The following is a 13,506-nucleotide window of genomic DNA, read 5'->3' as shown; positions in this document are numbered from 1 at the left end:
TCAAAGGTGTTTGCTGGAGAAATTTTTGACAGAAAAGTTACTGACAGAAAAGTTTTTTGACAGTTTTTGACAGAAGTTTCTGACACTTTGACAGAAGAGATCTCAGTCAAAGTGGTTTATTGGAGAAGTTTCAGAATGTTACTCTTGGTGAGTGGTCACCTTCCTGCTTGTTTCCTCATCTCACCACCAAGCAGGACCATGGGAACATCCTGACCATGCCAAGGCTTTACCTGTGCCAATCCTGGTGTGTTTTATACTCCCCAAATCACCCTGGTAGAAGCAGGAGGGTGGAGCAGCAGCGATGGCCACAGCTCTGCATCCAGCCTGCCCCTTGTTAAGTGGATTCACAGAGAGAAATACGTTATTTTTACCTATTTTCATGTTTGTCACCATCAGCTGCTGCATTTATATATACCATACAATTATATATATATTTTTAATATAATAAATATATATGTGCAACACATCATCAGGGAGAAAGAACCACTCCCAGAGCCCAGACACTGGATACACACACAGGGAGATGCTGCGGGTGACAGAGGTTTCATTAGCCCAGCAATGAAAATGAAATAAGTTTTTGTTTTTAATTTAGTTTCTGCCCTGAAGCAGGGAGTTAAATGTGCCTCTGAGAGTCACTGGAGAAAGTGGCCCTCGCTGTAATTTATTACAAGATTTTAACTCAATTTGGAGGCTGATAATTGCATAGATTTTTTTGTTTCCTTTGACTGCAGAGCCCTAATGGCTTTGGCAATTAAAGTAACAAGATTAGGGTTAATGGGAAGCACATTTAGAGAGATGCAGCTGGAACAAATGGTTGCCTGAGCCACTTTCTCTCATGCTGCCCAAAATGCCTCGTGTGGGTGGAGGGGTGACCCTGACTCTGCTTCCCCCTGCTCGGAGATGGAGAGGCACAAACACCCCACTGCACAACAAGGACTTTTCCTTGCTGTTTTGCCCTGATGAGCTGCCCTCAGTTTTAGGGGAGGATTTTAGGCATCTCCAGGATCCCAGTGAATTTTTCCTCCTCCTCCAGAGGACGGTTTGCTTTGAGTCAGGAGAAGCTTCTGGATTAACTCTGGGCTTCCACATCCTCTGCCTGGAACACAGCAGGTGTAAAGCAAGCTCTGCTTGAAAGCTGAAATTTGTGAAAACATAATGAGACAATCAGCAGGGAAAGACAGAGAAGCTGTGGCTGCCCCATCCCTGGAGGTGTCCAAGGGCAGGTTGGACAGGGCTTGGAGCAACCTGGGCTGGTGGAAGGTGTCCCTGCCCATGGCAGGGGGTTGGAACAAGATGATCTTTAAGGTCCCTTCTAACTCAAAATATAACCTGGGATTCTGTGAAAATTGGGCTCTGACTTCGCCCTTTGCTGAAGAGCTTCCACCTGATGTCACAGAATCCCAGAATGGTTTGGGTTGAAAGGGACCTCAAAGCCCATCCAGTCACACCCCTGCCATGGGCAGGGACACCTTCCACTATCCCAGGTTGCTCCAAGCCCCGTCCAACCTGGCCTTGGACACTTCCAGGGATGGGGCAGCCACAGCTTCCCTGGGCAACCTGTGCCAGGGCCTGCCCACCCGCACAGGGAGCAGTTCCTTCCCAATATCCCATCCAACCCTGCCCTCAGGCAGTTTGAAGCCAATCCCCCTTGTCCTGCCCCTCCCGGCCCTTGCACTGACTCCATGTCACAGTGAGGGTTTATAACACCGACACGGAAAGTTTCTGATGTGCCGAGCCGACAGGTTGCAAAGACACCACCGGCTGTTTTCGCAGCCTGTTTAGGACGGGCTAACCCCCGTTTCGGGGTGCCACGAGCGGCCCGTCCATCCCTGGCCATACCCGACCCTCACAGCCCACAGCCCGCACCCCCCTCCGCTCCCTGAGGGGCCGCCCGGGCCCCGCTCAGCGCCCCCTGCCGGCGGCCCCGCCCCCCGTGACCGCGCCGCAATGCGGAGCGCCCCGAGTGACGTCACGGCCGGCTCCGCCCCCCGGCCCGTATGAGGCAGCGGTGCTGCGGCCCCGCCCCTGATTGGCCGGCGGCGGGCGCGCGGCCGCGCGGTGCGCTGGGAGTTGTGGTCCCGGTGGGGGGCGGGGCCCGGCCGGCCTATAAGAGGCGGGGGCGGGGCCTGGCGCGGCAGACGCGGCCGGTACCGGAGAGCGCGGTGAGCACAGGGCCGGGGGGACGGGGACACCGGGGGACAGCTGGGGTACACCCAGGGTACATCCAGGGGCAGAGGCGCGGAGGAGGAGGAGGGGACTTGGGGCTGGAGCGAGGCGGCTCCCCGTGTGGGGTCCGGGGACCTGGGGCTGCCGTGAGGCAGAGGCCGCATGTGGGGTGCGGGGACCTGGGGCTGCCGTGGGGAACGGTCCTCGTGTGGGGCTGGGCTGGAACAGGGTCCCCGTAGGGGGAGCTGGGGCTGGAGCGGGGCAGAGGCCCGGAGTGCGGTAAAGGTGCCTGGGGCTGGAGTGGGGAAGGGTCTCCGTGTGGGTCGCAGGGCCTGGGGCTGAAGTGGGGTGCCCTGTACCCGCGTGGGGCACGGGGACCTGGGCCTGGAGCGGGACAGGGTCTCTGTGTGGGTCTGGGGAGGGGGAAGGCAGCCTGGTGGTGCTCAGGGCCGCCGCCTTGCCGGGAGGGATGATGGGACCTGTCACCTTCCCACCCATGTGCCTCCCTCCGTGGGTGACACCTCTCACAGAGGGATCCTGTCACCTTCCCACCCGTGTTGCTCCCCCTGTGGGTGACACCTGTCACACAGACCTCCCTGCTGGGTGTCGGCAAGGTCAGGGCAGTCAGGGTGTGTTTCACACAGTTTCCTCTGCCCTGGGCCCACCCCTGTGTGAGCTGAAGGTCGTGGAAACCTCTCGGGTGGAACTGATGAATTGATTCACTTTCAATGCCCTTTTCTTGTGTAAATCCCACCCCTGGCTGCCTCCCCCTCTCCCGAATGACCGAGTGCTCCTGTTTCCTCCTCCAAATGAGTCAGGCTAAAATTACAACTCTCATTTAGCAAACCAGGGTGGTTGTAGCAGGCACAGAGACATCAAATCCTTTGTCCTGGCAGAGGAAATGGTCTGAGCCTTCAGTTTGAGAACCAGTCGGTCTGCTCACACGGGTGTGCAGGAAGTGCTGCGTAACCAGGGAGCGCAGCCACCTTTGAAATGTCTCTTTTGCCGGGGGTTACTGGCCCCTGCTTAAATGGAATTCCTGGTGGTTTATTCTGAGAGCTTGGAGTGCTTCCATGTGCCCCTGAGCTGTGTTTTGCTGTGGAGTGTGTTGGTGGCAAAACTGGAACAATAACAGTGGAGACTTTTCTAGCAAAGGCCCCTGTGGTGTCGCTGGGCAGAAATCATCGTTCACTGAATGGTGTTTATGCCGAGCACTGAGGACAGAACAGGTCTGGGTGTAATCCATGTAATTCCCAGCATGAGAAGCTGGGATTTTTTGGAGAATGGTCTCACTGGTTTGGTGATGATGGTTCTTTGAGTGGAGCCTTTCTCAAGGCTGTCACTGCATTAATTTTCCTGAGAGGCAGGTGAGAAATCACCTGTGCATGATTCCTCCTCCTGATGTGTCCCCACACGAGTCTGCACCTATGGAGGGCTCCAGGACTCGCTCCAGCTCCTCAGGAGTGGCTGTTGTACATCCCTGTGTTCTCCAGGAACCTGGAATTACACTGAGGTGGGACAGGCAGCTGAGGAGCCACTGGGCAGGGCTGACCTTGTGCAGCAGCTCCTGCTTCCCTGTGGTTGCTGTTCTTGGCAAGGAGTGAGAGGGGAGATGTGAACTCTGCTGAGGTCAGAGCTGCCATAAAGGAACAGCCTGCGAAAGCCAAGTGGTGTGGCGTGGAATTCCTAAAAGGAAAGGCGGGCAATGGCCAAAGCTTTCTGTGGCTTCTCGCTGCCTGTGAGTGTGGGGGGGCACGTGGCAGAAATTTGTTGCTTCCCCACTCTTTTTTTTTTTTCTGTTCTGTCCTGCTCTTACCAATCCTGGTAAGTAACAATCCTGCTTCCCAAGGCTTCACTGGAATTAAATCACCTGTCCGTAGCTCCTGTGCTTGTATCTCACTGCCTGGATATTTGTGACTTGGGGGGAATACCACGAGGGTTTTTTCTTTCTCTAAAGATTCTCTTAATTTGGGATTTCTAAAACATGAAGGGAGGCTCTTTGTCTTCACAGCCACCATGTCACCCAGCCAGGAATCCGTTTACCCTGAGTATGAGACTGACAGCAGCCAGACCTCGAAGCTGATAAGGAAATTTAAGGAGACTCCATTTGTGCCCATCGGTGAGTTTAAAGATGGGAAATGTGTTTGCACAAACCTTTCTCTTCATGGGCAATCGATGTGATGTCAACAACATCACTATTCACCTTCCTCTTCTGAGCAGGAAATTACTGAGAAATTACTTCCCCATTTAGGCTTGGTGACAGCAGTAATCCTTCTGCCTGGAGTGGTATTTGTCCTGCAAGAAAGAGGGAAATTAATGAGGTCTGTTACCCTAAATAGAAAACTCAGGACTTAACAAGGAAAAAACCCAAATCAACAAACCCTGAAATGTTTAGGTGAGCATAGAAAATGTGTTTAAGTGATGCTGTCTGGTAAGGAACGTTGTGCAGGGTTTCTGCGAATTATGTGATCACTAATAAGTGACTTTAAAGCTAACAAAATACAAACTAGAAGGATTTAAATTACAGCCAGTCTGCTAAACATTTCACCCCTCTGCTGCCACCCCTAGTTTAAAATGCATTCCTGTAGTAGTTTTTATGGTACCCCAGCTTGAAGAGCCAGTGGAGTTCTCAGCCTCTCTGCTGAGAGCCCCAAAAGCTGCTGAGGAGAGCAGAGATGGGTCGTGTTCATCCTGAGAGCTTTCCTCTGACACCAGACATGTTTGGATTTCCAGCCTCGTGAAATGAAGAGCAGTTGGGTCACTCGGGGTGAACTGTTCTAAGTGTTTGCCAGCAGATATCTGTCACTGGTTCCTGAGGTCACAGGACTTTGTCTCCCCTTTGCTTAGGCGTACTGTGAACTCCATGAGTTCAGGTTCCTCGAAACAGACTGGCAGAACTCACCTTTGATCTGTGTCAGAGCTGGGTTGGAGGCCCTAAAACTCTTAATTGGTATTTAATGAAGGTACCACGTGAATTAAGGGCTTATGGCTTCCCAGTGGAGCTGGTAATACTCCAGGCTCAGGGAGACAAACTGCTTGTGCTCCTGTCACTAAAATATACACAGCACTTAACACTCGGCAGCCACCTTTGAACTGTGTAAATAATCGTCCTGAAAATGGAATGAAATGGGTGGAATTGGAGAAGTTTGTGCATTCTGTGAGAGCATCGGGGTGCTGTGGTTGGAGCCGGCAAAGCTGGCGCCGTTTGCTCTCTTGAAGGGCTCTCAGTGGACTCTGTCCCTGGGAAAAGGGCCCTTGCTGAGTCTCCCTCCTCACAGCTTGTGGACAGTAGCATGTGACTTGTCCTGTCCCGGTGGCACCTGGCCAAATGTGACAACACCCAGAATAGCAGCCTCAGCAGGCGTAGGGGTACGTCAGGGAGCATCCCACGCTGAGGGACTGAGCAGCAGAGTGGGATTGTTGGGTGTGAGCTTCCTTCCAGGAAAGGGGGCGCAAGGAGCCCTGGCTCTGTCTGAAAAACATCCAAGGAATTCTGACACCTTGACCTGCTCTTTTGGCATTTTAATGCTGGTGGAATTCTCTTGCTCTTCCCTGCACTGACTTGTGCATTGAATGAGGTGGCACTGGAGTGGAAACAGGAGATGGGCCAGGACTTGCCACTACACACACAAAACCAGAGGGAAACATGCTTATTTTAGGATGACAAGCTCAAGTTGTGCCAGGGGAGTTTTAGAATGGATGTTAGAAAAAATTTCTTCACAAAAACGGTTGTCAAGCACTGGCAGAGGGTGCCCAGGGCAGTGATGGAGGGATTTAAAAGCCATTTAAAAGCCGTGTGGATGTGGCACTTGGGGACTTTTTAGTGGTGGCCTTGTGCTGGGGAACAGTTGGACTCGATGTTAAAAGGGTCTTTTCCAACCTAAAGGATTCTACGATTCCCAGGATATTTTGTTTAGGTGGGTCCCCTCACTCCTCTGGATGCCCTGGATGTCCCCTGAGCAGGATGCTCTCCTTGCCTTGCAGGGATGGCTGGGTTTGCTGCCGTGGTTGGGTACGGGCTGTACAGGCTGAAGCACAGAGGTGAGATGAAAATGTCCCTTCACCTGATCCACATGCGAGTGGCAGCCCAGGGCTTCGTCGTGGGAGCCATAACGTGTGGTACGTACGGAATGGGAGCTGCCCTGGGAAGTGGGAAACCACGGAGAGCCTCTGGGATAATACAGGGTGTGTGACATGTCCTTAGGATGGAAGTATCCAGAACATTTATTTCAGGATGTTTGTGCTCCTTACTGGTGTTTGCTCAGCCTTTCTGGAGTTATCTGTTAAGTACAAGTATTTACTGTTAAACTGCACTGACCTTGAGAGTAGTGGTTTTGAATACTTCAAGATGTGGCACGTGAAGTTCTGCAGATGGGGAAATCAGAGGCAAAGAAAAAAACCACTTATCTGGCATTAATATTTTCCCCTGTTGCTGTTTCTGAATTTAATGTATTAGAAAATCAGCTTGTGTAGCCTGTGAAATGAGAGGCAAAGAAAAAACTTACTTACCTGGCACGAGTATTTTCCCCTGTTGCTGTTTCTGAATTTAATGCATTGGAAAATCAGCTTGTATAGCCTGTGATATTATATATATTTTACATATATATATGTATGTATCTATCTCTCTCTAGATATATATATTTTCAGGACTGGACTTGTGTCCCTGAACGTCCTGAGTCATTTGTACATCCCAAGTCTCATCTAAGCATTGCAGCTGTGTACGTGTGGATATTCTGTATCCCTCGAGACACTGTTTCTCCATACTGTATTCCCAGGAGGTACAACAGGAAAGCCTGACTTTGGCTGCAAAGCAGACCAGAGTTGGGTTGGAATCTGCATGTTGATAAACTCTATTTTCACAACCAGTTTCTCTGCACATGAAGAGTTTTGCAGCCATCACTGCTATTAGAAAAATGCAGCAGAGGAGGAAGGGAAACATTACTTCTCCTGCTGAGAATACCTGTTTCTGTTCAGGTTTTTAACCCCATTGTTTCCTGTTTCACCTAGCTCTTAACTGTGCTTTTGTTTCTCTCTTTGTAGGTGTGCTGTATTCGATGTTCCGGGATTATGTGGTGAAGCCCAAGGAATAATGGAGAGTTGTCTGAAGCCTCTGTCCTGGTGGTGGCCTGTGCACTGCAGCTCCAAACCTCATACCAAGGGTTTCTAGAACAAAAAAAAAAGAAAAAAATAATACATGGCATTAGAGATTTGTTCTATTTGTGTATGGTACACTGTGCTGAAGCTGGAGGCTTAAATGATTGTGCACTGGGGGAGTGGGTATTGGGGTCTGGTTCTCTCTGATTGACACCACCACATCCCAGTTTTTAGGGGATATAGTGGACTACAATCCCTTTATCTTACCCTTCAACTCAGTCCTAAAATTGGTGACTTCTTTGGCTGTTGTTGCCCAAAAACACAAATTCCGAACTGGCTTCTGTCAGAGAGTGTCAAGAGTGCCCTGCTGTCATTTTTTATCCTCTGCCTCCAACTTTGTAATTTAGAAGCTTCCAGTAGCACTAAATGACTTCTAAAATATTGAGAGATTTATATAAACATCTATTTTTTTTTATTTAAGGCATGAGATAAGTACTTGGTATGTCGCAGCTATTTAAATGTTATATTTATTCACTGTTAACGAAGACACGGGCTCCCTATTTTTGCTGTATCAGACCCTGAGATTACTGTATTTTGTAACTTTATTTACAGTGTTCTTCTGAATAACATCTAAATGTAACATTTAAAATACATATTGTGAAAACTAAGCCTTGATTTGGTGTCCTAATGCTTTTAAAGTGTTCGACCCAGCTCTGGTTTCTGCAGTATCGTTCGCCATAGGAAGTTTTAAAATACTTAAATCTGAAAAGTCCCATCACCTCTGAGGTGTTAAAACCCTTCCCTGTGAGTTATTTTACACTCAACACCCCTTGTACCTCCAACAGCAGTCACAAAAATAAAAGCCAATTTATAAAAAAAACCCTAATTTTCTCCTGTTAGCATACATTCCATGGTGGCAGTATCAGATGTTACAGGTGTCTCTGTAAGAAATAGCACAAGTTACAAACGGCACCTGTCCGTGACGTGTTGTACAGAGCAGGGGGAGGTTAAATACGAATAAAAGTGAGCCCTGGAGATAACAAGTGTTTGCCTATGGATTTGTGTGTGTGTGTGGGGGGAACATTCATCCCGTTCTAGAGGCATGGCGTGAGCTGCTCTACCTGTACAAAAACCACCCGAGGGGGGTGCAGCGCTCCTGGAAAGAACATTCCCCGCCGCCGCTGTCCTTGATTCCCCTTTCCTACAGCCCTGCTGCCCTTGGCTGCTCCCGCACGGATGGACATGGGAAGGGCGCCGGGTTCGCGCTGACGCCTTTTCCTGTTCCTCCCGCCCTCCTCCTCCCCCAGCGCGGGGCGGGAGGAGGAGCGGATCCCTTTTGTTCCGTCACGCCGAGGGGCCGGGATTGGTGCGGGAATTCCGGGAATTGCGATGTGGGGATGGCGGGGGCGGGCGGGGAGCGGGGCGGGGCCATCATGGCGGCCGCGCTGAGGGGCCGGGCGCGTGCCCGTTGCCATGGGAACCGCGTGGGGCCGGGATCGGGACGGGGAGCGGGATCGGGACCGGCCGCGGGATCCGGAGCCGCATCCCCCGCTCCCGCCTCTGCCCAGGAGGGAAGGGGGAGACGCGGGAGGACTCTCGCGGTGCCCTCGGGGCCGGGAAAGGCGGTTCGGGTAGGACGGAGGGCGGTGCGGGAAGAAGGGGCAGCCGGCCCAAGGGGTTGGGGGCGCGGCGCTGCCGGGTCCTGTCAGGTGTTATCAGGTCACAGGGCGAGGCGGGGCGGTGACGCTTACAATTGTAGGGTTACAGTTGCGATTGATAAAACTAAAACACAAGAAAAACGAGGGAGGACTTTACGCTGAGGGTGGCAGAGCGCTGGAACAGCTCCCCAGGGAGGGCGTGGAGTCTCTGGAGACACCCCGGTCCCACCTGGGCGCGTTCCTCCATCACCTGCTCCAGGTGACCCTGGACTGGATGATCTCCAGAGGTCCCTTCAAACTCCAGCTATTCCGGGATTCTGTGAGGAGAGGGAACTTTGTTCCCCACACAGCAGATCCCTCTGTGCCAGGCTTGGAGTCGGTATCCAGGTGGGAAGGGTAAGGGTTGCTCCCACGCCACCAGGATAAAGAGGAAACAGCCTCAAGGTGCACCAGGGGAGGTTTAGATTGGATATTAGGGAATATTTTGTCACCAAATGGGCATGCCCAGGGAAGTGGTGGAATCACCACCTATGGAAATGTTCAAAAAACGTGTGGAAGTGGCACCTGGGGACATGGTTTAGTGGTGAACTCAAGGATGGTGCTGGATTAATGGTTGGGCTCGATGACCTTAGGGGGCTTTTCCATTGAAGTGTTGTGTGAAATAGCTGCAGCTTGAGTGCTCTGCACACTTCTGGCCTACAGATAATTAATTAATCAATTAATTAATAATGTAGTGTAAGTGGTAAAGACATCTCTGAGAATAATTATGAAGATGATTTAAGGTCTAAAATAGCTACTCTGCTAAGAATTCTAGGATATTTTCAGAACAGAGACAACTACTGGCTGAAAATGTTTTTGCTTATCTTTACTATCTGTAAGGTCAGTGGCTAAATCTATCAAACTGAGTGAGGTCTAATCTAATTGTAAAGTTAGTTACCAATCAAAAGGACACTGAAACCAGAAAGGTTGTCTGAATTTCAAATGCAGTGTCCTTAAGTAAATGGACTCCTTATCTCCACAGGCTTTTTCCCCGATCACAGAACCGACCTCAATCAATTAAAATCGATTTTCCAATCAAGGTTTCTATCATTCTTTGATCCTCCATACCCAATGCCCTGTGGGCTGTGCAGAGGCCCTGGACTCTGCTCTCTGCACTTGTTAATCCTTAGTGCACCTTCTCCAGTGGGTCTCAGCCCACAAGATACACACAAGCACAGGGTGCATTTGGGCAATTCATCAGTGCATTAATTACTCAGTTCAGGGTGTGCCTTTGGAAGTATTAAGGGATTTGTTTTCCCAGACTGAAGGTGCACAAGGGTTTTTTGCTGGCAGTAAATGTCAAACGGAAGGAGAAGGGGCTGGAATACTCAGTGCTTAGAAATTTGGGGGAAAGGTGTAAACCACAGTCTTGGTGGCTACTGCCCAAAGGGAACAAGAAACACACCCAAAAATAGGGGGATTTGCACCTGTCCTGAACATGGGAAGTCTCCTTTAGTCAAGGAGGGCTGGATGACCCCAAACAGTCCATGTTCCTTCCTTTTAGCCTCGTTGCCACGCTCGCCTGGATTTGGCCCCAACCTGCTCTTCTGTAAAAATATTTATTTAAACAGATCTGTTTAAGAACATTTTAAAGCACTGAATTTTGGAGTGGAAAAGACCTGCCTGTTTAAAAGCCATTTAAGGAGAAAGGCACTTGAAGCAGGGCCGTGGGGCTGGAGAGGAGGAGGTGGTGGGAGACTCTGCAGAGGTCAGTGAGGAAAAGCTGCAAAGCAGCTGCCAGAAGAGGATGTTTTTCAAAGCAATGCTGATCTCTGCTCCCCGTCACTTTTTATTTCGTTATGCTTTTAGTAAACAATGGAGTCAGACATAAAAGCGAACCAAGATTTCAAAAGCCAGTTTAAGGCTTATCAGAAGCAACAGCAGAGGCGGCTGCAAAATGTGATGGAGAGGAAGAAGGAGAAGCAGAACAGTCAGAAGGATAATGGCAACACAAGGGAGACTTTAAGAACTCCAGATGATCTAAACCTGTTTGAAATAGGACAACCTGTAAACGAAGATGGCAGCAAAAGGTAAAGGTGTAGCAGAACCCACAGAAGTGTGTTTGGCTCATGGTCTTATGAAATAAGATCTTATGATCAGTATTACTCAGTTGACAGGGCACTGTCTGCCCTCACGTCTTGGGCTTTCATTATCCTGAGACGACTCTCCCTAACATGTTTACCCTCAGGGCATTGTGATTATTTATTGTCATTTATTATCAGTGTCTCACAAAGGAAGGGTGCAAGGACAGAGGGGGTGAGGGTGACATGTGAGGGGCAGCCAGATTCCATCTGACAAAATCGAGTCGTTTGGGATCGCTGACAGCCTCTGCACTGCTTGGTTAGTTCCTGCCTAACCCCTTTAAGCAAACAGGTTCCCTGCATGAGGAATTCCCAAAGATGGATGTAGGCAAAGCAGCAAAAGGGAGCAAGCCAAAGGCCTGCAGTGCAGAAAAGTGTTCCCCAGGCTGTCTTTGCAATATATCCTGATTTAGAGGATCACAACATTCCCAGGACACTGCGCATTCTGGTGTGGATCTCCCTCAATCTTGGCTGTTGGGATTTTTTTAAGCTGAGTACATAATTGACTTTACTGGAGCAGAGATCTGAAACCCCTGCTCAGATAATTTCTCTTCCTCCCAGTAAATCATCAGCCTTCTTCTGACCCTTTCACTAACTAGAACAGGTCTGAAGTTGGGCACATCCCCGAGGTGTCTGCAGTGTTGGCTGTTCAGGGATTTGCTCTGTGTAAGTGGTGAAGCCAGCTGAAGAAATTCCTGCTTCTGCTCCATGCTGAGCCAGCTGTTTGCTAGAAAGTGGATACACTCTCTTGGGCAAGGGTACTTTTATCTCAAGTCATTTCAGTGATTTAATTTACAGCTTTAGCCCCACAGACTGTTCTGTTGGCACCACGATGGGGTGATGGGCTGTGATACAGGGGCAGGAAAGAAGAGCTGGAAGCTGCAAAAACCAGCAGCTCCTGGGTGGAAAACCACAGTTAGAAATATACCTCTGAGAGAATTCCCTCTCCCAGAATCCAGCTTGGGGAAGGGCACCTCTCCCAAGGTTTATCCAGCCATTAACTAAGGTTTTTAGTTCCCAAATGCTGATCTTCCCTCTGTGTTACCCTGCTCAGCTGTTTCTGAAAGTTGCTTGCTTGAGCACCCAAGTGCTGCAGTAGAGCTGCTGTGAAGGTGGAGGGAAGCCTGGAGTGAACCACTGAACCTTTCAGGTGCTTCTGGGAACGTGTTGTTCGTGCTGCAAAGGAAATCTGATGGAAACAGGGAGCTGAGCTTCTAGAAATTAATGTTCTCACCATTGCATCGTTGTCTTCTTCGCACACACTGGTCCCTCACCAGGGCTGTCTGATTTGCCAAGCTGTGCTCCTGACCTGACCTCTACCACCTGTCCTCTTCCCTTCAACATTTTGTCCTGGTAATCTTTAGAAGATTGTGATGGAGATCTGATTTTTTTAAAGCTTTTTGGGAGACTGATTCCCGTAGTTCAGGTGTTTGGCTGGTGGAGGAAAGGGGTTTGGGTGCTGCCATGGCACACCCTGTGCAATGTGCATGCTCTGAGGTGCAGAGTACGGGAGAGTCCCAGCAGTTCCCTGCTAGTTACAGGTCAGTAGTTTGAGCCTGAGTAATCCCAGAGTTATCATTTACCTCTGTTTCAGTGGCACTGGCTGTTTAAAGTCCCCATTTGAGACAGCAGATTTATCTATATTGCCCTTTGCTTATTTACGTCTGCATTCAGCAAAAGAGTGGCTATGAGTGTATCAAATCCAGACAGGATTTGCTTCTGGAAGATTCACCAGGCATTCACCAGGATGTGCTTTGCAGTATTCCCGTGGTAACACGTTAGAAACTTGTTCCAGAGGAGCAGCACTCCATGTGTGCTGCAGGGGCAGTGATTTTGGCCTGTCAGTGTTGTTTATAGCAGCACTTGGAAAACATTCTCCCCTCAGAAGTCTCCCTCCCTCTGAGCCTTGGCAGTTCATTTTTCCTTCCTCCCGTCCTACTCCCACATGTTGTTTAAGGGAGTGTTTAGCTGACATTTCTTCCCTTCTGATTTGTTCTTTCTGTAACTTTTCCCTCCCTGCTCTGTTTGTGTGTTTAAGTGATTCTCCGCATCCCATGGAGCTGGGAAAGACACAATTTAACAAAAGTTAAATCCCTTTTTCAGGGTAAATTTTCTTTTTTTTTTTTTTTTGCTTAAAAGGGGCACACAATTTGGGAAATCACCTGAATTCCTGCTCACAAGCTTCACCTGCCTCTGTTTCCTTGAAGTAAGTGAAAAGGGTCACCTTTTGCAGCCTGTTTCTTTTGGCTGACTTTCTGCAGCTGAGGCACTTGGGTGGAATCTCCTGCCCCTGTGTAACATGTGGGGTCACTCTGGGATGGGAAGTTTCTCAGAGGAGACTCCAGCTCAGTGCAGTGGGGATTTCTGGGCTTTTCCTCAAGACTTGGAAGCCAGCTCTGAGCAAGACATCCCTGATCAGGTGTGTTAAGAGCTTAGAACTTTCCTTTCATGTTAATCCCATAACTCTC

At 49.8% G+C, this 13,506-nt stretch overlaps 2 protein-coding genes across 6 annotated transcripts in view; both read left to right on the top strand.

Moving 5' to 3' along the window:
- The first annotated feature begins 2,122 nt into the window (after positions 1-2,122).
- On the top strand, positions 2,123-7,928 carry HIGD1A (HIG1 hypoxia inducible domain family member 1A). Of its 3 annotated transcripts, none has more exons than XM_050310030.1 (4): positions 2,123-2,207; positions 4,178-4,285; positions 6,151-6,285; positions 7,207-7,928. In XM_050310030.1, exons 2-4 carry the CDS (start codon positions 4,183-4,185, stop codon positions 7,254-7,256), a joined length of 288 nt encoding a protein of 95 aa, XP_050165987.1. In that variant the 5' UTR covers positions 2,123-2,207; positions 4,178-4,182; the 3' UTR covers positions 7,257-7,928. The 3 variants fall into 3 exon arrangements, with proteins under 3 accessions (XP_050165987.1, XP_050166002.1, XP_050165996.1); XM_050310045.1 differs by having other exon boundaries at positions 2,139-2,162; XM_050310039.1 differs by having other exon boundaries at positions 2,163-2,218.
- Positions 7,929-8,790: 862 nt separating this feature from the next.
- CCDC13 (coiled-coil domain containing 13) overlaps positions 8,791-13,506 on the top strand; it is a 29,553-nt gene continuing 24,837 nt past the window's right edge. For 2 of the 3 annotated variants that reach the window (XM_050309741.1, XM_050309748.1), the window contains exon 1: positions 10,452-10,987. In XM_050309741.1, the coding sequence (XP_050165698.1) occupies positions 10,773-10,987 (215 nt within the window). In that variant the 5' untranslated portion in view covers positions 10,452-10,772. Of the gene's footprint in view, positions 8,892-10,451; positions 10,988-13,506 lie in introns of those variants that run through there. The other variant, XM_050309732.1, reaches the window with a different exon arrangement.

Source organism: Myiozetetes cayanensis, unplaced genomic scaffold, assembly GCF_022539395.1.
Source record: "Myiozetetes cayanensis isolate MyiCay16 unplaced genomic scaffold, myiCay2020 scf1, whole genome shotgun sequence".
Classification (NCBI taxonomy): Eukaryota; Metazoa; Chordata; class Aves; order Passeriformes; family Tyrannidae; genus Myiozetetes; species Myiozetetes cayanensis.
This window is presented reverse-complemented; position numbering and strand designations above follow the sequence as displayed.

What these genes read in the sequence shown, in the direction of transcription:
- HIGD1A (XM_050310030.1), top strand. Translation starts at nt 4,183, where the DNA reads ATGTCACCCAGCCAGGAATCCGTTTACCCTGAGTATGAGACTGACAGC. An exon ending in GACTCCATTTGTGCCCATCG is followed by an intron (nt 4,286 to 6,150) that starts GTGAGTTTAAAG and finishes CTTGCCTTGCAG; the next exon opens with GGATGGCTGGGTTTGCTGCC. An exon ending in CGTGGGAGCCATAACGTGTG is followed by an intron (nt 6,286 to 7,206) that starts GTACGTACGGAA and finishes CTCTCTTTGTAG; the next exon opens with GTGTGCTGTATTCGATGTTC.